At 41.5% G+C, this 27,047-nt stretch overlaps 1 protein-coding gene across 5 annotated transcripts in view; it reads left to right on the top strand.

Annotated features, from left to right (window-relative positions):
* trim33 (tripartite motif containing 33) overlaps nucleotides 1-27,047 on the top strand; it is a 141,031-nt gene that overhangs the window by 36,297 nt on the left and 77,687 nt on the right. For all 5 annotated transcript variants that reach the window (XM_084332758.1, XM_084332757.1, XM_084332756.1 and 2 more), the window contains exons 5-6: nucleotides 14,690-14,806; nucleotides 23,258-23,372. In XM_084332758.1, coding sequence (XP_084188884.1) covers nucleotides 14,690-14,806; nucleotides 23,258-23,372 — 232 coding nt within the window. The remainder of the gene's footprint in view (nucleotides 1-14,689; nucleotides 14,807-23,257; nucleotides 23,373-27,047) is intronic.

Here is a 27,047-nt window from a genome sequence, read left to right as displayed (position 1 = left end):
TCTCGAGGTGTTCTCGCAGTCAAATCTGAAAACTAACACCAGCATCTCATTCCTTGTTGAAAAGTACATCGATCAGAGGCTGGAAAATATTTGTTTATTATTATTTTCTAAATCCATCTTAATGCTGCTGGTGCCTTTTGGAGTCTGTGGAAAACCTTTTTGTAGTGTGTGCATAGCACACAGCGGCAGGCATGAAAAGTGATGCAGAGCTCCATTTCTGATTGACATGTAAGCTCACTCTGGCTCACTTCTCTGAAATTGCCTACCCCACCTTTAAGTCGCTAGATTACATTCAACAGTCAAGTATTAATCAGACAGTACTTCATGTCCGAGACGAGTACAGCAGTGCAAAAACACAAATGAAAAGCATAACCTTCAGATAAAAACCCTACACGTTAATTATACATTCAATGATCACGTCTAGTCAGAGGACCAGGGAAGTAATGCACGTCATGTAACCCTAATGAGGTGTCGGTGCATAAATTAGACTGATTACATTGCACGACTATGAATAGTGGAATGCTTTTATATACCATGGACTACCGCTCAATAATAAAAACAATTTATACATTTCTTGGTTTTTACTTCCCTAGTCCTGAGTGAGCGATTCTGTTTTGACTTCTGTTATTATGAAGGCGTTCTAAGAAACTGGAATGTAACCCATCTGTCCAGTGTTGTACTAGCTTCTCACCGGCTTGTATACAGGTCCGTCCAATAGATGAGTATGCATCCTAGAATCCTCTGCACGTGTTCTGTCTACCATCATACCCACAAGCCTGTACAATCAGCTCCTGGTTGGTTAGGGATGGGGGGGGGGGTGGGGGGTTGATACAGCAATACATTGCGATATTTACGTCGAGTATCATTATTAAACTACAATCTCATTTTATTGGAACAAATTATTCCCCCAGGCCATCAGAACACTGAACTCTCCACTCACAAGTACACATGAACACACGCACACGCGCACACACACACACACACACTCATGCAGCAACTGCTAAAACAATCACTTTAAACAAAATGTCACTTTAAATAATGGAAAAGTCACTTCAAAGGAAGGAGGTATTGTATAGTTTAGATACATTAAGAGTTAAAATTGTATATTGTATAGTAGTGTACATAGGAACCAGTTTCTCAGGAACTTAGCATGTCTTTTTTTATCATGCATATCTTGTGTCTTGCCAATTTTCTTTTTTTCTATGCCTATTTTATTATTGTATTTTGCGCAATCAATGCGGGCATGACCACCCACATTTCACTGTATGCCCTGGTATGTGATAAATAAACCTCTTGATTCAAAGATGATTGGAATGAGGTGAACAGACTGAAACATATATATATTATATGTTTGATCTAATAAGATGTTTTCAGTCTGTTAAAGTTTTCCATTTGGGACATAATTTGCAGATGAAATAATTTGCAAGATATCGCAATATCATGATATTCCATTATTGTGCCTCTAGTATGGTGATAATATAGTATCGTAGGGCCTCTGGTGGTTCTCACCTCTACTGGAGGTAGGGCTCAATCAGTCCATGTGCTGTTGGATTCAGGACTTCTTGACGCAGGTTGCGTAAATGGAACAACAGGTTCCCAATGTACCAGTGCCCCCCAGCGGTGTGTTTTGTCACCTCTTCTATATTCACTGGCCACATATGACTGTTTCACATTCTGACGCAGTTGGGATGTTTACATTTGCAGATGACACGCATGTCGGGACTCATTTCCTGTAACCATGAAACAACTTCCAGGGCTGAGATCTCCTCTCTGGTTGAGTGGTCAGAATTCTGGACCCCTGCTGGTTTCTATTTCTGTACAGTTCTCTCTCAACACAATCCATGCTGTTCTTCATACTGGATACTTGCAGCTCAGACTAGTTGGCCACAGGACTAGTGCAGAGTCAGTGGGGCCATGTTCCAGTCCGTGCATGCCCTGAAATCAACTGTGAAACCTACTCCACAGTGCACCCAAAGTAGATCTCAAAAATTTATTTCAGGGCTTGTGCAGAGAGGAGCTTGGCCCCATTGACTTTGCATTAGTATGTGGCTAACTGCAGTATAAAGAACGGCATGGAATGTGATGAGAAAGTACTCTACCATTGGTAAATTAGGAAATAATCTTTAAAACGAAGCAGCTGGTAGTGGACTTCAGCAAACGTGGGGGAGAGAGCTACAGCCTCTGTCCATTAATGGCCAAGTTATAGTTGATGGCTTTAAATAGTACAGTTGTTTCCTTCGCTTTGAAATGGGAGGCTAATAAAGTCAGACATTTCTTAATAAGGCAAAGGTTTGGAGTGTCAAAGGAAGGGATGTCTCTGTGTTTATTTTTCTCACATTTTTATATTCAGAGTAGGGCTGCAACTAGGGTTGGGTACTGTTCACATTTGAACCGATACCGGTACCTGTGAATCGATACCCAACGGTACATTTTCTGTACTTTAGTCTCTAAAAATGTAATCTATCTACCTCGGTTGTAAAACAAATTGTTCAAACTTCAAATTATTTATTATTATTATTTATTTAGAACAATTTGTTAATATATAATATTGCAGCGAGTGTTGTCTGCATCTAGCTTTGTAAAGTGTAACCACACTTGCAACCGTTTTTGCTTGCCATTGCCCCGACTGCTTTATTGTTGAATCAAGTCAAATCTTAGGTAAGCGTGTATTGTGCGCGTGAACGTGGACGTGTGGCACACTTCATAGGTTTCGTTTTCTTTTACAGTACCGAAATGTGGCATCGGTAGTACTGATGTGATTCGGTCGGTACCCTTAAAAGTACCGGATTCGGTACCCATCCCTAGCTGCAACTAACAATTATTTAGTTATTGATTCATCTGTCGATTATTTGATCAATTATTAGATTAATCGAAATTATTAATTTATAAAAAAACAACAACAACAATTGTTTCAATTTGCAATTGAACCTTTCAAATTGTATTGACATGTTTTTCAAGTGCAGTACTACTATCCTTAGGTCACATGGGTAGTTCTCTGACACTACCTACTGAATACCCAGTAGGAGTTGAGCCATCAAGTTTATGTATGTAAATTCTGTGTAGTATGGATGCCTACTATACATGAGTAGGACGAGTAATATGTACATACCAACTATTCGCCCGTTTTATTCTCCACTCATTGATCATCCATAGCAACACTTTATTATCACCGACATGTAAATTGGGGGATCCCCCGTTGAACGGCCCAGCTAAGGTTTCTCTCCTCCACATCGCCTGTGGTGCTTTTTTCTTCCTATTGCTAGGTTTTTAGTGAGTTTTTCCTTACCTTTGCTGGGGAATGTCTGGGAGTGTTTCATATTTGGATTTTATGGTGGATTTTGTTCTTGATTTATTGTGTGATGTTTCTTTTTGACTTGAAGAAGACTTGTCCAGCCCATGGGGACATTACCTTGTAATTTCGGGCTTTACAAATAAATTTTATTTTATTTGAAATGCTTGCACTGCAGAGTCCTGGCTTTAGGCAGAATCACGAACATCAGTTTAAGAAAAGTTATTTATATTTTGAACGTGATCCATTCATCATTGTGCACTAGTTAAATGACATGTTATGACTTTGAACGTCTGCCATTTCCACTGCAAAGATGGCACATAAGTAACTATGCGATGCGTCAGTCATGAATATGTAAATCTACTAAATTGAATGGTCGACAGCGTCGACTCATCATTGCAGCTCTAATTCAGAGTTAATTATATACACAATCTCAGAGCTTGATAGGGTTGTGTGCAGGACATGATCTGTGAAGTCCATTACCTTTAAAATAATTGTGAACTCATAACTTGCTGTAAGGTTTTAGTTGCATTATTTAACAGGCAGGCAGAACAGGAAATTTTTTTACTTGAACTTGAGGACTGCATACTTTTTTTTGCAAAGCTTAGCTTTATACTTATAGCACATGCATGAGCCTGGTCTCTTTTGAAAGATAACATTCTGAAGTTACTAATGCAAAAAAGGTGAATCACTTTTAGTGCTAATGAAATAGAGTAACATAGGTTTGAACTTGAACTTGTGTACTCACATTTTCTTTAGTGGTTGTAAGATTCCACATTATATTATTCCAGCATAGAGGTATGTAGTACAGGTCCAAATCTTATAAAAATCCGTTCATAAATTAGTGGTTGAGAGAGGTTCGAGTAAACCGTGCGCCAAGAAAAGAGTTCCAAAATCCATTTCTCCCATCCACCTCTGTGCGTTCTGAAGTCAGAGTCACTTCTTGGCTACAATGCTGACTAATAATTTTTGCCATCAGCGGATATTGGTCAGTTCTTGAGCGTATATTGTCCGACGTGGTCATTTCATGTGCGGCGCGTAAAAAGACGCTCGCCTGACGTATCGTCATGTAACTCGAGAACCGAGGCACGGAATTGGGATGGGACGGCGGCAAATGGATGTTTCGAATGGTATATTATACTATGTTCGGCGAAAGATGCAGCCCCGAGCCCGTAGACGCTCGCCAAGTGATGTGCGTGCATGGGCATGACGGCCCTCTTACCGGTGCATGGTAAGAGGTTAAATAGCTTAACCTCTTAAGCCCTAGCCATATTTAAAAAAAAAATATCGCCTAAAAGTACATACCCAAGTAAATGGAAGATTGCTCCGCTTCTACAAGGTCCATTTGCATGTTCCTAGTATCTAGGGACATTTATGGATCTTGGGCAATGTATTCCCAGTGTCAGAAATATTGTGTCTGTTACTAGGCTTGAGTAAATGTAAAGTAAAATTGTAATGAACCAAAGGAGCATATACATTTTCTTTTTTCATCTTTGACGGTGAATAACACCATGCTAACATTGACCAGATGTGAAAAATGCATTCAGCACCTTCTTGAGATCAAGTGTACAAAATAATCTAACCAAATGAATAAAGGGCAGATGATTTGCAGGTTTTTTTGTAGATGCAGTACTGAATTTTGCCATCTGGGCACATGCAATTTTAAATATTAATATAGAATATCAGGCCTATAAATGACCTTATTATGGCCAAGTCATACATCTATGGATCGGGCCAAATCTCCTCTTTCCAATGGCACAGTTAAATCTGCATTCAGTACCAGCAGGTGCCCGTAACAGGGCAGCAAAGACTCACTCTGTAAGTACAGTTACTTTTTTGTAATAAAAAATGCTCCGACATTTTATGGCAATAACGTTCAGGCTTGTTTGACCCGTGAGACATAATCACGAAAATATTTCACGCCAGACAGCTCCAAGTTTGACAGGGGCTGGCGTGAGCTGGGTAGTGTAGTTTTATGAAATTCGAAAGCCCTGGGTCTCCTCTCTCTTAGGACTACAAACAAGAATGACAGCGCCATTTCCTCGTGTCTATATCCACCGGTTTCTGATACAAATGAGATTTTTATCTACTTTTTCTCCCCATTTTTCTATTTTTCTCCCTTCCCCAATTTCGTATTTTGTCCAATTCTACTCTCCCCTGTCTTGAGCGTTGTTAGACCATGCCTCCCACAAGCCGGCTGCAATGTGGACGCAGCCTTGCATCACGTGTCCCCTCCGGTACAAGAGGAGGCAGCCGTCGCATCTTTTCACCTGCACAGCGCGATCTCTCAGCGGCGAGGGTCTGTGTGGGAGGGACACGCCGCCCCGTCGCTTCCTGATTCTACTGCGCAGGCGCACCAACCGACCTGTAGGAGTCGCTGTCCACAACGTCCGATCCCCACCCACCAGCTTCCCACCCCCTAATACTGCCAATTGTATTAGTATGAACGACCAGCCAAGCTGGTAGCAACGACGAGAGCTGGGCTCGAACCCAGCATCTCCTGCGTTGGTGGTGAGCGCCTTGCCCACTGCGCCACCTAGCCGCCTCAAATGAGATTTTTGTAAACTCATTTAGCTAATAACATTTAACATCATTGGTAAACAAACGTAGTGCTGAAATATACACTTTGACTGCTATTTTGATAGGATTAGGATTAGGGTCTTTACTGTTGGCTGCATTTGAAAAAAATATCTATTAATGTCAGCCCTGTACAGGGCCCGTCGGGCTTAACTCATTCCCTGCCAACCAACATTTATATACGTGTTTGGCCGACAACCGTTGAGCGCCAATCACGTTATTTGGTCCGTTTTTTTCCCCCTTTTTTTTTAATATTCTATTCAATGTCACGGACCTGTATGTTGCAGTTAAAAGGCATACTGGGACCCAGAGGGTGCAGTACCGGCCAGATCCTGCCAGGTGGCAGTATCGAGAGTGCAGTAAACCCTGTTCCAGACCCTGTGTTACACTCTAATGTCTCCGGTCGCTATATTTAGACTGAGCCGAGTGAATCGCTTCATCCGACCACTTCGAAACGCATCTGGCACACTCGATCCATAAGTTGTGCCAAATTATGTCCGGAACCAGATGGACACCAATACTGGAAATCGTGATCAGACAATTGGAATATTCTTTTTGGAATACGCCCGACCAGAGGTAAGGACAATCTGACATACATTTCAGCTTGATCCAACAATGTTCATATCGATCCAGCTGATCGGCTTCTGTAGTGTTCAACACGAATGCCGTTACTGGCCATCAAAGCATAAAAAAACGACCCCCCCCCCCCCCTCCCTTTCATGCATTCATGATTAAACATAATACCTATTATATACATTTGATTTGGAAATAGTAGCGTGTCCAGGCAAGAAAAGCCAATGCTTATAGTAGAATACACGTAGCGCCCTATAACTCAGCGTTTCATGAATTATCCCGGATCACTCCTAAACTTATATTCACCACAGGATAACGCGCAGACTTATGCATGAATGTCAAATGACTATAATATTGAATATAGATATAGCTCTACAAACAAGGTGACGCACTCCTATCTTTAAAGCGTGGCATAGCTACAACTGGACCCGGCTAATCCCTGGCACTGAATGAGTTAAGGGATTAAATCACCTCAAATGTATATAGTTTAATACAAGTGATCAGCGGGTCTCTTAATTAATGAAGAGATCAATGGGAAAGTGTTTTGTTTCAACCTTCAACAATCTGTCAACAAAAAGCTCTTGCTCTCCTTTGTCCAAAACAACCTCTACATAAGCACACTGGGTTCACCTTGACTCCTCCTTCTCCCCACACACACACACACAACAAACCATGAAGCAGTGGTGGGTTAGATTAACCCTTTCTCTGCCACGCTTATGTACATCCTTATACCATCCTCTGCCAGCTCTATTTGTCTATGGAGAAGTTTCCCTTCTTTGCAGGGCTATAACTTTTTAACTTTGTATTGCTAAATTGACATTACTATGGCCCATTCAACGTCAATTATCTATCGTTTAGGATGTAGCAACGTTCTACTTTTTCATTCACATATTCATACTAAAATACGGTCTAAAGTATAAATATGTTTTTATCGTTTTCTGCAGCATTCTGCAGAACGTGATTTATAGCCCTAAATACATTATATTGATGATCAAATACAGTTTGATAGCGATCGGCGCCAGATAAAAAATTTCAAATGTACGTGCTTCTAGAAGTTACTACTCATCATCTGATGTTGACCGGATGGGGGGGGGGGGTCGTTTATAATTCCGTGGCCAACGTTAGATGATTCATGTAGTGTGGGTGATATGATCATCAGAGCAGTTTGTATCGAACACGGTAATAATAAACGCTGAAACTTACCCCAGTCTCCTCGGGCCGTTGGGCGATGAGCGTGGAGCAAAAATATTGCTATTATGGGATGTTGAAATATGCGATCCATTTCCAGGTTGTATAATAGTATATACGTCCAAATCATGTTGTTTATCGAGTTATTGGCAACGGATCGCTATCCATTGTGTCGAGCTCGAGTCCCGCGAGCGATAGCGAGTGGCCGGACCGAATATGGATGAGCACCAGTTTTCGTTTCCGGTTTGCTGTTTGGGCGATCCGCCGATCGGCCACCAGATGGCGCTCTTGAACCGTTGGAGAGTTGAGAGGAGATCAACAGGGGATCTCAAGACTCCGCTGGTGAAATATGATTGCCATCACAGATTTTTGAAATATTGATCTCAATGACGTGTTACGGCGTCATTGGCAGATTACACATGGCGGAGAATGACGTGTTAACTCGTCCTTGGCCATTAAAGGGTTAAGAATAATACGATTAGGAATAATGGTCCAGTTTTAACACTCAGTACCTCCTACATATATAGAGAGATGTATGTGAAAACATACATTGGTAATCTGATTTGGTAGGTTACTGTTAAGAGGAGACGATGGCTCTCTGGGATTACCTTCAGGCTCTGTAATATCTGCAGGGCTGCCTTTGGGCCGCGGGGCTCGAGAATACATCAGTATTGAGCAAACAAGATGAAGCTGAATCGGCTGTACTTGAGCGAATATATCTTGTTTACGAGAAGACTGAGCCAGCAAAGAGGTTTTGTGTTTATCTGGGTTTGGTAATGGCTGCGTAGTTTGACCTCTTCAGCCCAGCACCCCCTCCCACCGCCTGAAATGGCGATGCAAGGCCAAATCAGTGTTTGGCTTGGCTCTAATGTAGGATCGTCAGTCAACCACAATCGGAGTCTTCCCGGTTGCATAGCTTCCATCATTGCTTACTGAATCAGGCCCTTAAGACACATTTATATAACCTATTTATTTATATTACACATTAAAAGAAAGATTGTATGATGCATACAATTTTTACCTAAAGAATATAGATGATCTGTACACTGTCTTATCTGTAGATATGTGGAAATCTGTCATGATATGAATCAGGGTTCGAAATTAACGGGGGCTTGGGGCATAATGCCCTTGAAAATGGACAAAATGCCCTCAAATCAGTTAAGGGGGGCACTTAATGCCCCCGACAGTTTACTAATTATATATATATATTTATCCGGTAATGGAGCGTCTGTGTATCGTACGGTTCAGATGACGCGCAAATAAAAAAATTCATTTGGCGGAGCCGGTGTTCTGCACTGGTTGCAGGCAGCAGCAGCAGCACTGCAGCCAGGTGCTAGTCAGTTTGTGTAAAAATGGCACGCACAATATAAATCAATCTTCATTACGACTTTAAAAACATAGCCATTAACATTACATAGGCCTACACCCATCTTGCCATAGCGTTAGCAGTTTGTAAACACAATGCACGTTTTAACTATGGTAGCCCGACGCAGCCCGCAAGCTAATACTGTACAGTCAATGAAATGTCACCGTAGCTACTAGCTACTGTAGCAGAGGAGGAAATGGGAGTCTGAGAGGCGGGGTGTTTAAAGACAATGATAGGCGTTTATTCAACATCCAAGAAGGCTAACATACAACTGTTTTACTAACTCCAACCGGGACTATTGCCGCTTTCGCGCTGCTTGTTGATGTTATGAACTCCTCCTAACGTGATCGGAGCTGAAGGTGCCACACGCTAAAATGTCCGTGGGGACCCGGCGCCAACCCATAGATGGTTCCAACTCACCGAATTACGTAATCCACCACAGTTGCACTCAATATTTAAATAATGTTAGTCTAAATAAATGTAGACAGAAACATAATAATTTCAAGCAGAAAACCAATCTTTCCATTAAGAACTGACAATCAGGGAATTTAAACATGGTTGACATTGTTTTTGTGTGTTTATATTAATTAAAGAAAGGAAAGTCTAGTGCTGGCTGAGCATATTGTTTGTTTGCACTAAGTTAATACTTTGACAAATGTAGCCTATATTTTTCAGTCAGTTCGGTCTTTGTGTGCCAAACATTATTTAAGGCTGTAAACACTGTAAACCTTTTATTTTATTTTTAATAAATGAGAAGCATGTTTAGATTTGAGTGTTAAATCTTTTTTTAATAAAAATTAACGTATATCGAACTGAAAACCGTGACCCCAAAATCGTGATACGAACCAAACCGTCCATTTTGTGAACCGTCCCATCCCACCCCTACCGTTTATCATAAAAATTCAGTGCCCCCGAAATACAAAAAAAAGCCCCCGAAAATCAATTAAGGGGGGCAAAAAAAGCCCTTGATTTTTTTTTTTTATTATTTCTAACCCTGATATGAATAGACAATGTAGTTGTGGATTGACCGATACAGGGTTTTCAATGGCCAATGCCGATATTTAGAGAGCAAGGCGGCAGATGGCTGATGCATAATGCAGATATGTGTTTAGTTTTTTGCATCTGATAAAATATAAACATTTAATAACAAATGAGACACAAAATTGCTGAACTTAAATGAACATGTATTTAACACTAATGTTATTGACTTGTCTCCATTTGCTTAAGTAGACCTGCACTCTGTCTCTGCAGTGCACTTATTTTAAATTACTCATGTTGTACAGCCTACCCACATCATCTACCAAGTGACTAATGCTAGAGGTGACAACAATGTGACAGAGGGGACTCTGTCACGCAAATCCACTACTATCTCTCACCAAACACTGTGCCAAGTTAGCTGGTGTATTGAAGCACAGACAGACAGACAGACAGACAGACAGACAGACAGACAGACAGACAGACAGACAGACAGACAGACAGACAGACAGACAGACAGACAGACAGACACACACAGAAAAGCAAGCACACAAGTGCAAGATGTGTCTGAGACAGTGTTGTTGTACTCGAGCATTGACTGCATTCGGACTCGGAAGGTGCAGACGAGGACTCTGACTTGTTATAGTTATTTATTTTTTCTGTTTTTAGTAATAGGCCCTAATCATTTGGCATAATATATTCAAGTTTCAAGTTTCTTTAATAGTTGTCATACAGAAGTAGAGAATACTTTCATACAAAATGCTTCTTACTGTTACGCTCCAGAGACTGTGCTAGACAAGATAGTATCAAATAACATAGTATAGCATGTAATTTAGAAGTAGAAAATGAGGTCACAGTGTTCAGTATAGACATATGTACAATGTTCGATGCAGAATAGACGTACCTGAGTTACCATATAATATACAATACTATGCAGTGTACTAATGTACAATACTATATAGTGCAAGCAGAAATGGGATGAGGTACAATTTAGGTACAATTTACAGTAAGGTGTACGAGTTGTAGTGCAATCCTTCATCAATAAATATAAAGTGTGGGGAGTGGGTGCTACAGTGTTTGTTTAAAGTGAGTGTGTGCTATAAAGTGTGTGGAGTGGGTGCTACAGTGTGTTTGTTTAAAGTGAGTGTGTGCGTGTGGATGTGTGTGCTATGTGTGTTTGATGGTTGTTGTTGTGTAGTGTTCATTGTTCGTTTAGCAGCCTGATGGCCTGGGGATAGAAGCTTCTTCTGAGTCTTTCTGTGCTCGCCTTGAGACTCCGGTATCTCTTGCCTGACCGCAGCAGTTCAAAGAGGCAGTTGTTCGGGTGACTGGAGTCTTTAATGATTCTCTTAGCCCTGCCCCTGCACCGCTTGTTGTAAATGTTCTGGAGGGTGGGAGCCCCCCTCCAATTGTGCGTTCGGCTGAACGTGTCACTCTTTGTAGTCTGCTTCGGTCTTGTGCAGTGCTATTCCCAAACCAGGAGGTGATGTTGCCAGTCAGGATGCTCTCTATTGTACATGAGTAGAAGTTCTTAAGGATCTTCTGACTGACTTGGAACTTCCTTAGGCGCCTGAGGAAGTAGAGGCGTTGTCGTGCCTTCTTCACAACACTGTCAATGTGTGTGGTCCATGTCAAGTCCTCGGATATGTAGGCTCCGAGGTACTTAAAGCTGTTGACTCTCTCAACCGGTGCCCCGTCGATGCTGAGGGGGCTGTAGTCCTTGACCCCCGACCTCCTGAAGTCCACAATCATCTCCTTTGTTTTGCTGACGTTCAGGGAGAGGCTGTTTTCCTGGCACCATCCCGCCAGGACCTTGACCTCTTCCAGGTAGGCCCTCTCGTCGTTGGCAGAGATAAGGCCCACCACCACTGTGTCGTCAGCAAATTTGATGATTGTATTGCTACTCCGCTGAGCCACACAGTCGTGTGTGTACAGGGAGTAGAGGAGGGGACTCAGAACACAGCCCTGGGGGGCCCCTATGTTGAGGGTGATGGATGAGGAGGTGCAGTTGCCTGCTCTCACCACCTGGGGTCTGCCCGTCAGGAAGTCCAAGACCCACTGGCAGAGGTCATAGTTCAAGCCCAGGTCCCTGAGCTTGGCTATGAGTATGGAGGGGACTATGGTATTGAATGCCGAGCTGTAGTCGATGAATAGCATTCTCACATAGTTCCCCTTCCTCTTGTCCAGGTGTGATGCTGCTGTGTGCAGCACATGGGCTATGGCGTCCTCCGTGGACCTGTTGGGGCGGTATGCAAATTGCAGGGGGTCCATGTTGATGGGGAGGGAGGAGCAGATGTAGCCCTTTACTAGCTTCTCAAAGCACTTCATGGCTATGGAGGTGAGAGCTACAGGGCGGTAGTCGTTGAGGCAAGCAGGCTTGGATTTTTTGGGTACAGGGATAATAGTGGATGGCTAGTGCATTTGTTTGGCTATTGTGTCACAAAGTAAATAAACTCCCTTTTGAAATGGTGACCGCTGTGTCATTTATGTTTAACAGTTTCTGCGCCAATAACGTATACTCGTTATTGGCGCAGAAATATACTCTCTATTGCCCGCCATCTCTTGAGTGCCAATAACGAGTATACCGTTTTTCTTTTTTTCGACTTTAATATTCTATACACTCACGGACCTCGGTGTTATCATTGGAACTCATTCCGAGACCTCGAGAGTGCAATGCCGGCCGAATCCTGCTAGTTGGCATTATCGCCTACCCTTTGAAACCTTATTTCACACTGTGTGTTACATTTGATATGATCCGGGTGGAGAATTTGGACCCCGGCAAGTGAAACGGTTCATTCGAGCAACTTGGAACGCGTTTAGCACACTTGATGCATATTTTGTGCCATTTCATGTAATTTCATGCCATTTCATGGACATCAATACTGGAAATTGCTATCAGACAATTGGAATATTAATTTTGGGATACCTCCTACTAGTAAAGGGAAGGACTATATGACATCAATCCTACTTTGATCCAACAATGATTTCACATCGCTCGCAACGATCAACGTATGTAGTGATGCACCGATGTGAAAATTGTGGCCGATACCAATAACCGATATTAATATTGCTGTTCTGGCCGATACCGATATTTACAGATGTCGATATAGCTGTATAGAAAACACTTTTTTATGATAATCAAATAAAGAGCTATTTTCCAAAACGCATTTTTTTTTTTAACTTTTTTGTAACTTTTTTTCAGAAATGACAGATATTTTGAAACTATTTAAGGCCAAAACATGTAAAAAGAAAAAAATATATAAAATTATTATTATTTTTTTTAATATCGGCCCCATCTTGATATCAGACCGATACCGATGTGTAAAAAAACTGCCATATCGGCCGATATTATATCGGCGGCCAATATATCGTGCATCACTAAACGTATGTAGTATTCAAAACGTATGCCGTTGCTGACGATCAGAGCATCAAAATACCTATTATATACCTTTGAATTGGAAATAGTATCGTGTCCAGGCGAGCAACATGAACGTATACATGAATAAATTAACAATTTTTTACATGTTGGACGAGAGATAGTGACTGTCAAATGAGCCATAGTATTGTCTCCATAGCTATAATATAGATATAGCTCTGCAAACATCGTGACGCACAGTGAAAATGCCTATCTTTTAGCGTGGCCCATTGACTACTACAGGATGAGGATAATAGCTGGCGCTGAATGAGTTAATGTGTACCTTGTTTTATTTGTCTGTCAGCTCTTTGACTGCCAGAGTGGAGTAGACTCAACCTTGATGACTTGGACTCGGACTAGGGTAACGGGTAGGGATGCACCGATCTGACTTTTTCAGTCCCGATACCGATACCGATACTTGGGTTTGGGTATCGGGTATCGGCCAATACCGATACCGATACCCAAATATATTTTGTTTTTAAGAATTGTAAAGGATCACAAGTGTGTTTTTGATTTGTTGTAAACAAAGACAGAAAATAAACTTCATTCAATTAATAAACTGTATGCTTCACTGTCACTGTGTGGAAGAGACTGGGATCATTCTTTTGTGCAAGGCAACATCAGGCTTGACTTAAAACATTACTTTCCTAACTTAGTGAAACTAAATGTAACAAATTAACACATAGATATAAATGTACTGAATGGTTATTTCTTATTTTATGTATTATATATATATTTTTTTTTAAAAATACATTTTTTTTTACCGATACCCGATCCAGCTATTTTACTGATATCGGCGGCCGATACCAATATCTGATCGGTGCATCCCTACCAGGGGACTCGACTCTGGCTCTCTTTGGTGACTTGGACTCTAACACTGTGGACTCTGACTCGAGATTTAGTGACTCGATTACAACACTGGTCTGAGGAATCAACCGATGGATGCAGTTTATCTCAAAATGCCAAATATTGCACGATGAATCGGTCGACCACTCTTATTCTTTGGTTCTTACATTTCTTATCTTAATTTTTACTACTTGTTTTGTACCCGTCTTTATATAGAGAAGTGCATTGTTGCTGGTGTGTTATTTTAGTATTTGTGTTTTTGTTTAGTATTAAATAAAATAAAATTTGGGCTGACAACAACAACCCAATTTTCCCCAATGAAGTTGTCACCATATCTCAGAATGGGATTGAATGGTTGCTAGATTGAACCGTTATAACCTAGAAACATTATAAGAGAGGATGAATGCTGCATAGAAAGTGATTGTGATGGTTTGTAAGAGCTTCTCCTTCTCCGCCGCAGGTACCAGTTCCTTGAGGAGGCCTTCCAGAACCAGAAAGGCATCATCGAGTCCCACATGACCAAACTGCAGGAGAAGAAGAACTATGTCCATTACTCTGTGTCTCAGGTGCAAAGCAGGTGAGAGCCCCACCCCCTTATGATGGCTCCTCTAGGGCTACTAGTGAGAGTTCCCTTATGCTGTCTCCTCAAGGGCTACTAGTGAGAGTTCTCTTATGCAGGGCTGTACGCTAAGCTTTTTCACTAGGGGCACACTTGCCCCTAAATGAGAAATTTAGGGGCAAAAAATATTTTTTAGGGGCACATTTTTAAATAACAATTTTACCATTATTTATATCGATTTGTTTTTTATTTAAAAAAAGAAAGAAAAATAATTATTTTATAAAAAAAATTTAATAAAATATATATATTATATAATCATACTTGTAGTTGTATTATCTGCGAGACATCCCCACCACGCAACAAGTCAAAATGCTCGCTATATGCAACCAGCTCCACTGTCTGTGTGTACTCGAGTAGCCTCCAGCTACGGCCAGGATTCTCCGGAGCTGCAGCTGGACCCTATACTGTAGCCTCCAGCTACGGCCAGGATTTTCCGGCGCTGCAGCTGGACCCTATTGACTATATTCAGCGTGCCCTCAGCTCGAATACGCATCGACTCAGTGTTATAAGACATTGATATCAGGCGCTATCTGAACTATTTAGTTTAATGGGACGTTTCGTTTTGAACAGTAAACTAACGCGAGCTATCATGCACTACTAGACTTGCTGGAGCATTTGTTGATATCAGTAGCTAGCCGGCTGGCAGGCTCACCGAGGTCCCAGTGTCCCACTAGAGACTAGTGTTTACAACAGCCACGGGTGCGGGAGGAGCAGCAGACGCCGCAGCTCTCTCTCCGTGTGTCTGAGTTCAGTTCAGTTCGGCTCACTATAGGAGGTCGAACGCGTCGAAAATATGAAGCAATACTAACTTTACTTTTCTTCATAGCTAAATCAGACAGTCTATCAGAGTGAGTGCTCAGTCGATTGTTCCTACTGATCATACCTGCTGAGTGCTCACTGCTCAGCTCGCGTGAGTGGCGTCATCACACGCCTTGGATAATTTAGGAGTGAAATGCGAATGCAAGGCTTGAAAGCACTACTCGCAAGCCCGCCCCCAGATAATATTTACCAATCGCAACGGCCAATTAAAGGGGCAATTCGCGACCATCTCGTCGCAGTGTACAGCCCTGCTCTTATGATGGCTCCTCTAGGGCTACTAGTGAGAGTTCCCTTATGATGGCTCCTCTAGGGCTACTAGTGAGAGTTCCCTTATGATGGCTCCTCTAGGGCTACTAGTGAGAGTTCCCTTATGATGGCTCCTCTAGGGCTACTAGTGAGAGTTCCCTTATGATGTCTCCTCTAGGGCTACTAGTGAGAGTTCCCTTATGATGGCTCCTCTAGGGCTACTAGTGAGAGTTCCCTTATGATGGCTCCTCTAGGGCTACTAGTGAGAGTTCCCTTATGCTGTCTCCTCTAGGGCTACTAGTGAGAGTTCCCTTATGATGTCTCCTCTAGGGCTACTAGTGAGAGTTCACCCCTTATGATGTCTCCTCTAGGGCTACTAGTGAGAGTTCACCCCTTATGATGTCTCCTCTAGGGCTACTAGTGAGAGTTCACCCCTTATGATGGCTCCTCTAGGGCTACTAGTGCGAGTTCACCCCTTATGATGTCTCCTCTAGGGCTACTAGTGAGAGTTCCCTTATGATGTCTCCTCTAGGGCTACTAGTGCGAGTTCACCCCTTATGATGGCTCCTCTAGGGCTACTAGTGAGAGTTCCCTTATGATGTCTCCTCTAGGGCTACTAGTGAGAGTTCCCTTATGATGGCTCCTCTAGGGCTACTAGTGAGAGTTCCCTTATGATGGCTCCTCTAGGGCTACTAGTGCGAGTTCACCCCTTATGATGGCTCCTCTAGGGCTACTAGTGAGAGTTCCCTTATGATGTCTCCTCTAGGGCTACTAGTGAGAGTTCCCTTATGATGGCTCCTCTAGGGCTACTAGTGCAAGTTCACCCCTTATGATGTCTCCTCTAGGGCTACTAGTGAGAGTTCCCTTATGATGTCTCCTCTAGGGCTACTAGTGAGAGTTCACCCCTTATGATGTCTCCTCTAGGGCTACCAGTGAGAGTTCCCTTATGATGTCTCCTCTAGGGCTACTAGTGCGAGTTACACTTGAGCACAAAGCTCCAATGGGGGGCATTTGTTCAACTTTGGGCCAGGGCTGCCCATGGTGCCATCAAGGTATTGAATTAATCATGTCCTTACTACCTTGTATTGGGGTAAAAATGGGAAAAACAATACCAGATTTCAATACTTGCATGATACAATAAAATGCTGTTTTCGTTGTCAGCCATTATCAACGTTATTGTATCAAACATGACTTGATTGACAAATCAACACAAAACTCTTTGGATACATTCTGTTGTATTCGCTATTGGCTGGGAGTCTGAACAAGGCCTGCCTTTATCATAGGGTTGCCACGGTGATGTTGAATTTCCCATGATTAATAAACTCATGACAATACCGGTATTACCAGTTTTGATATTTGTAGAGCACTTACTTTGATCTTTAACGTTATGTGGCTCCATTGATCCACTGTCTGTCCATCTACGTCTGTTTTAATTATTTTCAATGAGGAGTATCCATTTGTTGGGATTTGTTTTTTAATAAAAAATGTAGCAGCAGCCTTATTTAATGCATCGCACAAACATACTGTTGCTGGTCTGGACGGGTCCGTTGATCCAGCACAAATAACAATCAGTATAGTTTTTTTTTTTTTTTTATCCACTTTTTCTCCCATTTTCTATATTTTCTCCCATCCCAATTTCGTATCATCCAATTCAACCCTCCCCTGTCACGGACGCTGTTTCTTGCCTCCCACAAGCCGGCTGCAATGTGGACTAAGTCATACATAGCACAAGTCCCCTCCGGTACTTGAGGTAACAGCAGTCGCATCTTTTCACCTGCGCAGCTCGATCTCTCAGTGGCGAGGAGTAACGCGTGGGAGGCTCACGCTGCCCCCGACACTTCCTGATTCTACTGCGCAGGCGCACCAACCGACCTGTAGGAGTCGCTGTCCACAACGCCCGATCCCCACCCATCAGTTTCCCACCCCCTAATACGGCCAATGTGTATTAGTACGGACGACCAGCTAAACTGAAAGCAAATGTGGAGCGCTGGGCTCGAACTGACGAGCCCAGCGTCTCCAGCATTTCGTAGCGAGTGCCTTGCCCACTACGCCACGTAGCCGCCCTACAATCAGTATAGTTAAAGCCATGCGTCCAAGAGGAATGAACCATTATAAAAACATATAATTTGAGGGGAGGGGATATTTTGCTATGAGAAGGTTGTAATATCCAACCTATTAAGAAATAACTGATATTGGGTGCTCTATCATTAGTAAATTAATTGCAGGTTACTCTAGGTGGGCATAGTTTAGCTCCTCATGAAAATGTACCAACATTATGAGGTTGACTATGTTGGCTCTTTTAATATCTTTCAGTATCAGAATATGCATGTCCGTGTGTCACATTTCAAGTCATTGATGGATGGTAGGACTTGAACTAGGTTATGTAAAATGAAAAGCATTCAGCTTGTCTATGTAGCTATAATCAGTTTCACATATAAGATAAAATCAGCATAGACTGTTACATTAATGTAACCAACCAGGACTTGAACTCACGCAGCCAATGGCAGCTCATAAACTTGTTGATCCAACTCAGAAGTAGGACTTTTATGGTATCTATTGAATTCAGTTTAGTTTCAGTTTAAACTTTATTTGAACAGGGACAGACGGCACACATTAATGAACATAAAGTAAATGTGTGAGACAGTGTTAGCCAAAGCAAAATTTTCGACTGTTGTCCCTGGGTCTGGTGTTAAAAGCCGCTAAAAAAGAAAGCATAACATATATGGCAGGGGTCGGCAATAGGCGGCCCGCGGGCCGACATTGGCCCGCCAGAAATAATTTCTGGCCCGTCAGATTCTTTTGAGAATATGATATTTATTTTACGCGCGGGAAATATTCACTCGGGACGCCAGGGTGTCTTTTATTGTGAAGCTGTATCTATCTACCGGTAGTCATCAAAAGCATGTCTGTCACTATAGCCAATTGAAATGCTAGAAATGGTCACGTGGACTGGGAGAACCAATGGAATAGTCCCACCGGGCCGCGTGTATATTTCCCTAACGCACTTTCACTTCCGCGTTCGAGATGCGAGCGAGTAACAATGTGTTAAAAAAAAAAATCTTTGGATAGCTTCTTTGCAACGGGGAAATATAACGCTTCTTTTAATAAACAGGAGCCATACTTAAAATACGGGTTTATCGCAACAGGTCGGTGATTCTTGCGTGCCGAGCCGACGTCCTCTCTGCATAATATGTGACGACGACAACAACAACAACAACAACGAGGCAATGATGACAACTGTGTTCAAGTTGGCAGATAAAGTAGCTGCATTCAACGCCAATCTGGAATTGGAGGGCGGCGAGTGGATATTTGACATGTTTCAAACATTAGCAGGGATTTTGGAGGACTTAACAACAAACAAGGTATGGCGAGTCGTGTTTTCATGCATTCTGATCTGTTCATCACTCGCCGCGGTGATCTGCAACAGCTGATCTGCTGTTCATGAATGAATGAATGAAAACTTTATTTAACAGATTGCAGAATGGGTACAATACAGTACGGCGCAATACACACAATTGTTAAGGGGATGCAGACCAGAGAAAAACGTTTGTCTTGTTTACATCAGGGTCCGCCATTTGCGAGTGCTAGCTTATGCCTTTTTTTTTTTACTGTTGTGAAGCACTGAGTGAACTGCAACCTCTGTATGAAAAGTGCTATACAAATAAAGTTATTATTATTAAGTGTATGCACCCGCCGCGGTGCTGCATTTTTCACTATCAGTATATTAAATTAGCCATTGTTTTTTATCCTGGCCCGCCAAGCAAAGGCTTGGGGAAAATCTGGCCCGTGGCCAGACCTAATTGCCGACCCCTGATATATGGTATACAGTTAATTAAGAACAGGTTAAAAACACATCATGCAAAATATATACAGCAGACAAACAATAATACTACATATTAGGTATAGGCAAGCATATAGGGTTAGAGTATATGCTTCTATACTATCGAGTATAGAAACATTTTGTCTAGAAATTCGATACCAAATTTTGATACCCAAGTAGTTAATCTCATCAGTGTCAGTGAGCCAATAAGTATGTTTGTTCCAAGATATAACATTTCTTCTGTTCAACCACAATCCAAAATCATCCAAAATGTAACAATGCCTCTGATTGGCTCACACAGCACATGCACACATAACTCCACAATGTAAGGTATTGGAACTTTTGACTTTTGGTATCGGTATCATCCATCACTCAACATAGGGGCCCCCCAGGGCTGTGTTCTGAGCACCCTCCTCTACTCCCTGTACACACGTCTGTGTGGCACAGCGGAACAACAACACAATCATCAAATTTGCTGACGACACAGTAGTGGTGGGCCTGATCTCTGCAAACAACGAGAGGGCCTACCTGGAAGAGGTAAAGGTCCTAGCGGGATGGTGTCAAGAGAACAGCCTCTCCCTGAACGTCAGCAAAACAAAGGAGATTATTGTGGACTTTAGGAGGTCGGGGGTCAGGGACTACAGCCCCCTCAGCATCGACGGGGCACCGGTTGAGAGAGTGCAGTTTTTAAGTACCTCGGAGTCCACATATCCGAGGACTTGACATGGACCGCACACATTGACAGTGTTGTGAAGAAGGCACGACAACGCCTCTACTTCCTCAGGCGCCTAAGGAAGTTCCAAGTCAGTCAGAAGATCCTTAAGAACTTCTACTCATGTACAATAGAGAGCATCCTGACTGGCAATATCACCTCCTGGTTTGGGAATGGCACCGCACAAGACCGTAGCAGACTACAGAGAGTGGCCTGTTCAGCCGAACACACAATTGGAGGGGGGCTTCCCATTCTCCAGAACATTTACAACAAGCGGTGCATGGGTAAGGCTAAGAGAATTATCAAAGACTCCAGCCACCCAAACAACTGCCTCTTTGAACTGCTGCGGTCAGGCAAGCGATACCGGAGTCTCATGGCAAGCACAGAAAGACTCAGAAGAAGCTTCTATCCCCAGGCCATCAGGATGCTCAACGAACAATAACACTATGTAACAACCATCAAATGCACTCACAGCACACGCATCCACACGCACACGCTCACTTTAAACAAACAACTCACTGCAGCACCCACTTTACACACTTTTAAACACACTTTATATTTATTGGTAAAGAATTTGCACTACAACCCATACCTCATTACACCTTACTGTAAATTGTACCCAAATTGTACCTCATCCCATTTCTGCTTTGCACTATATAGTATATTGTATATTAGTATATTGTATAGTATATTGTATGGTAACTCAGTTACTTCTACTCTGCATTGAACATTGTACATATGTACATACTGAACACTTGTGCCTACGTACGTGACTTCTATTTTATACTTGCTATACTTATTTTATTTTATTTTATACTTATCTATTTTTGTCTAGTACAGTCTGGAGCGTAACAGAAAGAAGCATTTTGTATAAAAGTATTCTGTACTTCTGTATGACAACTAATAAAGAAACTTGAAACTTGGACTGTGTTATGCCTTCTATCTTTCAGCAACAGAATGTCTGTGCATGATATTTCTTCATTATTGAAAAACATAGCACTACAAGCCAATGGGGCAAGTGTTTTAACCTTCAAAAACCATGATACCGTGTCCTTTTCCAAAACCGGAAGCTCACACTATAATCGGGTATGTTTTCATATGTTCTACTGAGGAAATAGTTGCAAAACATACATCACATCAAAAGAAGAATAAGCTAATTAGTCTGCTGAAGTATGAAAAAGGTCTCTAGGCATTCCAGTGTCTGACTAGAACACAGAAGGACAATTCTCTCTGATCAGATCTTTGTGATCACAGTTCAATGAACAGACCAGTGTTCCCTTCATACTCTTTTGCCATTATATTGCTCCTTGCATTGGACAGGAACATGCAACAGACCGCTCAATGCACTGGCAACTCGCAGGAGTCCAGATGACTTGTATTTCCAAGCAGGGCTTTGTAGATTGTTTGGAGTGCAATCTTCTCTGCATCCGAGTCGGGTCCCAAACTCTGGTCGTTGCCCTGCTGTTAATGTCTCATTTCATCTTGAGGAATAGGCTTGCATTTGATTTTCAATCCACTATGAAATGAAAATTACGCCTTTTTAGTCTTATTCTATTTTATCCCTATCGATGCTGTGGTAAGATCAGGTAAAATAATGTCTCCCGAACCTCTGATAGACTAGTGTTAGACTCAGGTCCCTGCAGTGCAAATTAATTAGTTCCTCATAATGTCCCAAGTTCCTGCAGTCGAAGGCTTGGCTTGAGTTGTGCAGTTTGTAACCATTTCCTCAGAACATACAACACATTTTTGAAGAGATGTACTGCATCATGGTTTTTGAAGGCTAAAACGCTTGCCCCATTGGACTGTAGTGGAGCCTGGTGAGAAGATGCACCACATTGCTAAGTTTCTCAATACTAAAGTGATCAGTGAAATTATGGCAGTCAACGTTTTTAAATGGGGCCTGGGTTAAAAAACAGTGAACCTGTCCTTTTAAGCACTACCCAGGACTTGAACTGGCATCTTGTGTAGCCAGCGGCAGGTCATGAACATGTTGAGCCAACTGAGAAGTGGTCTGACATGTGGTTGCTTTGTATTTTGAGTTCATGTGTGAACTGTGCAAGTTATGACACTCCACGACTCTGATACTCCAAAAGAAAGATAAATAAAGATGAGATGTAGAAGGAATTAGAAACTAGGGTGGACAAGGAGAAGGAAGGAAGAAAAGTGCTGCAAAATTATGTAACATTCTCAAATCTGGCAAGCCTAATCTAGACATTTTGTTGCATATTTTCTCCCATGAAGTTTAATCGCTCCATAGGTGAAAACTGTATGTGTAAATATGCTCTATATTAAATTGTGTATATATTTTACATGTTGCATCTGATTAAGAACTTTTATATTTAATTTGTACAGCCAGTGCTGTTTACAATCAGAAGTTTTCATGCACAGTGGACTGCATTTTTGTCAAAATGTAAATAAAGAACCAGGGATTAATTTAATTCACTCTGCAATTAGAATGCTTAATCTGCATAAATTATGTAGGAATTTACTCCTGAGCAAGACACAAAATAAAAGAGCGAAAAACAGGAAAGACATTTATTTAGTAAATTTGTGGCACGCACTTATCATCTTGAGACGTTTTCGTTTTTACGGAAACCTTTTTTTAAATAAACGAAACGAAAAAGATCAAACATCATTTTAGTCTGGACAAGGCCTAACTCTAAAACAAAAAATGTGTTGGAACTCAATTGTAAAGCGCTTTGGATAAAAGCTGTTATATAAATTTACCATTTACTGTCAACGAGCTGAATTTCCCCTGCGAGACGGTGGAGATTTTAATGTGATTTCTTCTCACCTTGTTCTCACCATGCAGGTTAAAAGAGCTCAATGACACTCACAAGAAGGTGGAGCATGAGATCAAGATAGCAGTGTTCACACTTATCAATGAGATCAACAAGAAGGGCAAGTCCTTGCTGCAGCAGTTGGAGGTAAGTCGACTTTAATAAAGGTCTGTGTTCTCCAGACCTTTGGGTCATCGCTTAGTCAGATATGGCAGCGTTTACTTGAATGGATTATGGCAGTGACTCATGGTGACCTCGTCATGTGACTCATGTCATGAGTAATGTTGGGATCATCGCATTTGGAAGCATGACAGAATCTGATTGTACGAGCTGACAGAGGGTTCTCCCCTGTTTTAAGCATTTGCATAACAACTTAGAATGAGGTTCTCTGGCACTGGTCTCAGGATAGGCCTCCAGCAAGGTTATCCAGGGTTATCCAACCCTTGCACTGAAGAACCATATAACTAAGTTATTAAATCTTTTGCATAGACCATAAACTTGCACAGGGTGGCTGAGGGTGGAGTCTTAAAATCACACTTACTTATAAAAGGCCTTCAAAAGTATTAAGTAGTTGGTCTTAAATTCAGTTTGGAATGGTGTAAGCAGGACCCAAAAGTAATATATGCCTGTAAAATTAATCTTTGATGAAATCAACAAGAGTTGAATTGGAATGCATCATCACGTTACCATCTTTGCTATTTGTGTTCTAAATCAAATCAAATTTATTTATAAGGCCCGACAACACACGTTAATGTCCCCATGGGCCGTACATGTCTTCTTTAAACAAGTCAAGAATAAAACATAACAATAAGTCAAGAACAGAACAAGAACACCATAAGGTCCAACAAATTTAAAATAAATGCAAATAAATGAAAGAATGCAAGCACTCCCAGACATACCCCACGTGAAGGTAAGGAAAAACTCACTAAAACCTAACAATAGGGAAAAATGCTCCACAAGCAGTGTGGAGGAGAGAAACCTTAGAAGGGCCATTCAAGGGTTCTCAAACGTTGTCCCTGCTGACCACTCACATGAACACTCACATGATTGCCTGTAAAAGTGGGGAAACATCAATCCAGTCTGCAAGAGGAAGTTGACTAGAGTCATTATGACAACAGACTGCCTGTTGGGCATTTACTGAATTTTCTTAAAAAGGCATGTCTAAACTATGAAACGGAAAACAATCATAATGACACGGCTGGGTTCTAAATGACTTTCAGCATAGAAATGAGCTTTCTACCTTGATAGGCAAAGCCCAAACGAGGACAGCCAAACCACACAAGCCACAGTAGTCCTTGGTAGGTGAACCAAAAAGTTAATTTCAAACCCTGGCTGTAAGACATTTTATTGAGATTAATATCATTAAGGACAAATATACATTCAAGATTCAAGAGGTTTATTCATCACATACACATAAGACATATAGTTAAATGAAGGTGGCCATGCCCGCTTCGATTGTGCAAAAAATACAGATAATAATAGAATAGAAAATAGACATGATAAAAGTACTAAGATACAATACAGCTTAGGTAATGAGTCCTATGTACACTACTGTAACTGAGGGGTACAATTCCCTGACTGTATTGAATAAGTATGGTATCATTAAACCACTACTGCGTTATGTACATTACTACTGGCCATACAGTACACATGTATATGTGATGAACACCCACACAATAACACGGCTTAACAAGGAAAGTACTGTTTGTAATATTTATTAGAAGAGCACCAAGATTATCTTACATTTATTAAGAATTAGAGTTGCGCTTGTAAGGCGAAGAATGTGCATGAATAGGTCAAGAGCGTAAGTCCATGAGCATATTACGAAGGGGATAATTAATACCACCTGTAGCATAAGAATTATATAAGGTACACTCGTAGGTCAGCTGGAGATACTAAGGGGGGGGGGGTTCCCTCCGGTTGTAAGCCAGCAGGGGAGAGGAATGTTCGGGAGCAAAAGTCTGGATCAACGAGGAATCAATAAGCTCCAGCTACGGGAGGCGGTACATATACTCCCCTTGATCGGCAGACAAAAAGCAGCAGCTATAATCCAAGTATGCGGGACAGCATGGATAAAGGCCAGCCAGCCTCTTCCTAGAGACGGGCTCGAGTGATGCTCCTCACGGGTAAATCCCACACAGCAGCGGGGTAGACGGTTCTCTGCTCCAGCAGCCACGGTACCAAAGCAATAATAATCCAGCCGGAAAAGGCTCTGCATTCACCGGTGTAGATTCTCCTGTGCACGGTACTTCACATTTAACTAGGTCGAACTTGACGTTATTTCACTAAGCTCTGACACTTTTACTATACTATTCGCACGCGGTTCTAAGTGCTCTATTTAGACGCAAGGTTGCTCACTTCACTTGGTCGTTGACTCGTGATGAAGGCTTCAACTTGTTGGGTTAACTCGTTTGAGGGTAACTAACTGCTGTATCCACCTGCAACGTATTTATACGTAAGGTGAATAATCTAGTGCCAACCTCGGTTCTGTCTCGTATTACTGCGCAAATCTGGGCATGTTGAGACATGTCTTAGCGGTGACTTTGAACTAGACATTGGGGGGTATGGCCGTGGCGCCTAGGGGGTCGCTGTCCAATAGGAGAACGAATATTATGGTCTGGCTTGTACCTAGGTAAATGGATATTCCGTGTATATGTACAAAGAATATACAAGGGATATCAAACGATATACAAATGTTATACATGGGATCTCAAGCAATAAATATATATATTCGGTTTAATCTGACCCTCTGTAACAACTACTATACAATATACAGTTTTTAAAGTGACCCTTTCTTATGTGTTTAAAGTGACCTGTGGTGTGTGTGTTCTTTTCCACATTAGTAAAAAAATAAATTGGACAAATGGAACTCGACCAGTTATTGTCATACTGTTAATTAATAACATGCATATTTACTTAAGAGTGCCTATATTTTCAAATTTTGGTCTTAATTTTTTATTGCAAAATATGTTAGGCTTGAACTGTGGCATTAAAATGTTTTTATATCTGTAGACTCCCTGTTAGCAGTTGTAGTTAATCCTAATCACATGGTAGTGTGAATGTGATGCATCACAAGAAAGTACTCAACCTCTACTCTTAACTATGAATGAACACAACACTAACTCGCCATCTTTAAATAATAAAGTACTCAATATCTACTCTTTAACTATGAATGAACACAACACAACTCTGAACTCACCATCTTTAGATAATAAAGTTTGAAAACATGTTCCTCTGAAAACATTTTATATGGTTCTTCATCTAAGGTACCGAATTCATACGTTTCATAATTCGTTTTCTCTTCCTTTTGTACTCCATTGTTATATTACATTAGTTTAAAGAAGCTATATGTAAAGTTTATTATGCTTATTATTATCAATGTAAGTGACGACAACAATACATTTGACTGGGATGAAAAAGTGAAGCCATGACTGTGCTGTGTGTCCAGAGAGTGCACACAATGCTATACGGAATCATGTTGGCGCACAGGAAAGAATTCTATTGGAAGATTATTTATGAAAATAATTTAAAAGGAAAAGGGGCTTGTGCTGTTGAAGATAAAACAACTGTCCATTTGTGGCGTCTTTGCATTTTATATTACATGTGTGTTATATATGCAAATAGGAATCCTGTGTTTCTATCCATCATATCTTTATTACATTTATTATCTTTTTTAAATCATTATTTACCTATTTGACATTCTCTCAAACATGCTACATAGTGGTGTTGGCAACAACGCATTATTTATTGTAGTTCAACAAATACTTGCATGATCTGGCTGGATTGTCAAATCTTTCTGACCGCAAGAGAGACTTGGGCTGG

Source organism: Notolepis coatsorum, assembly GCF_963971535.1.
Source record: "Notolepis coatsorum genome assembly, chromosome: 17".
Taxonomy (NCBI): domain Eukaryota; kingdom Metazoa; phylum Chordata; class Actinopteri; order Aulopiformes; family Paralepididae; genus Notolepis; species Notolepis coatsorum.
Note: the sequence above shows the minus strand (reverse complement) of the source record. Positions and strands in the feature narration are given on the sequence as shown.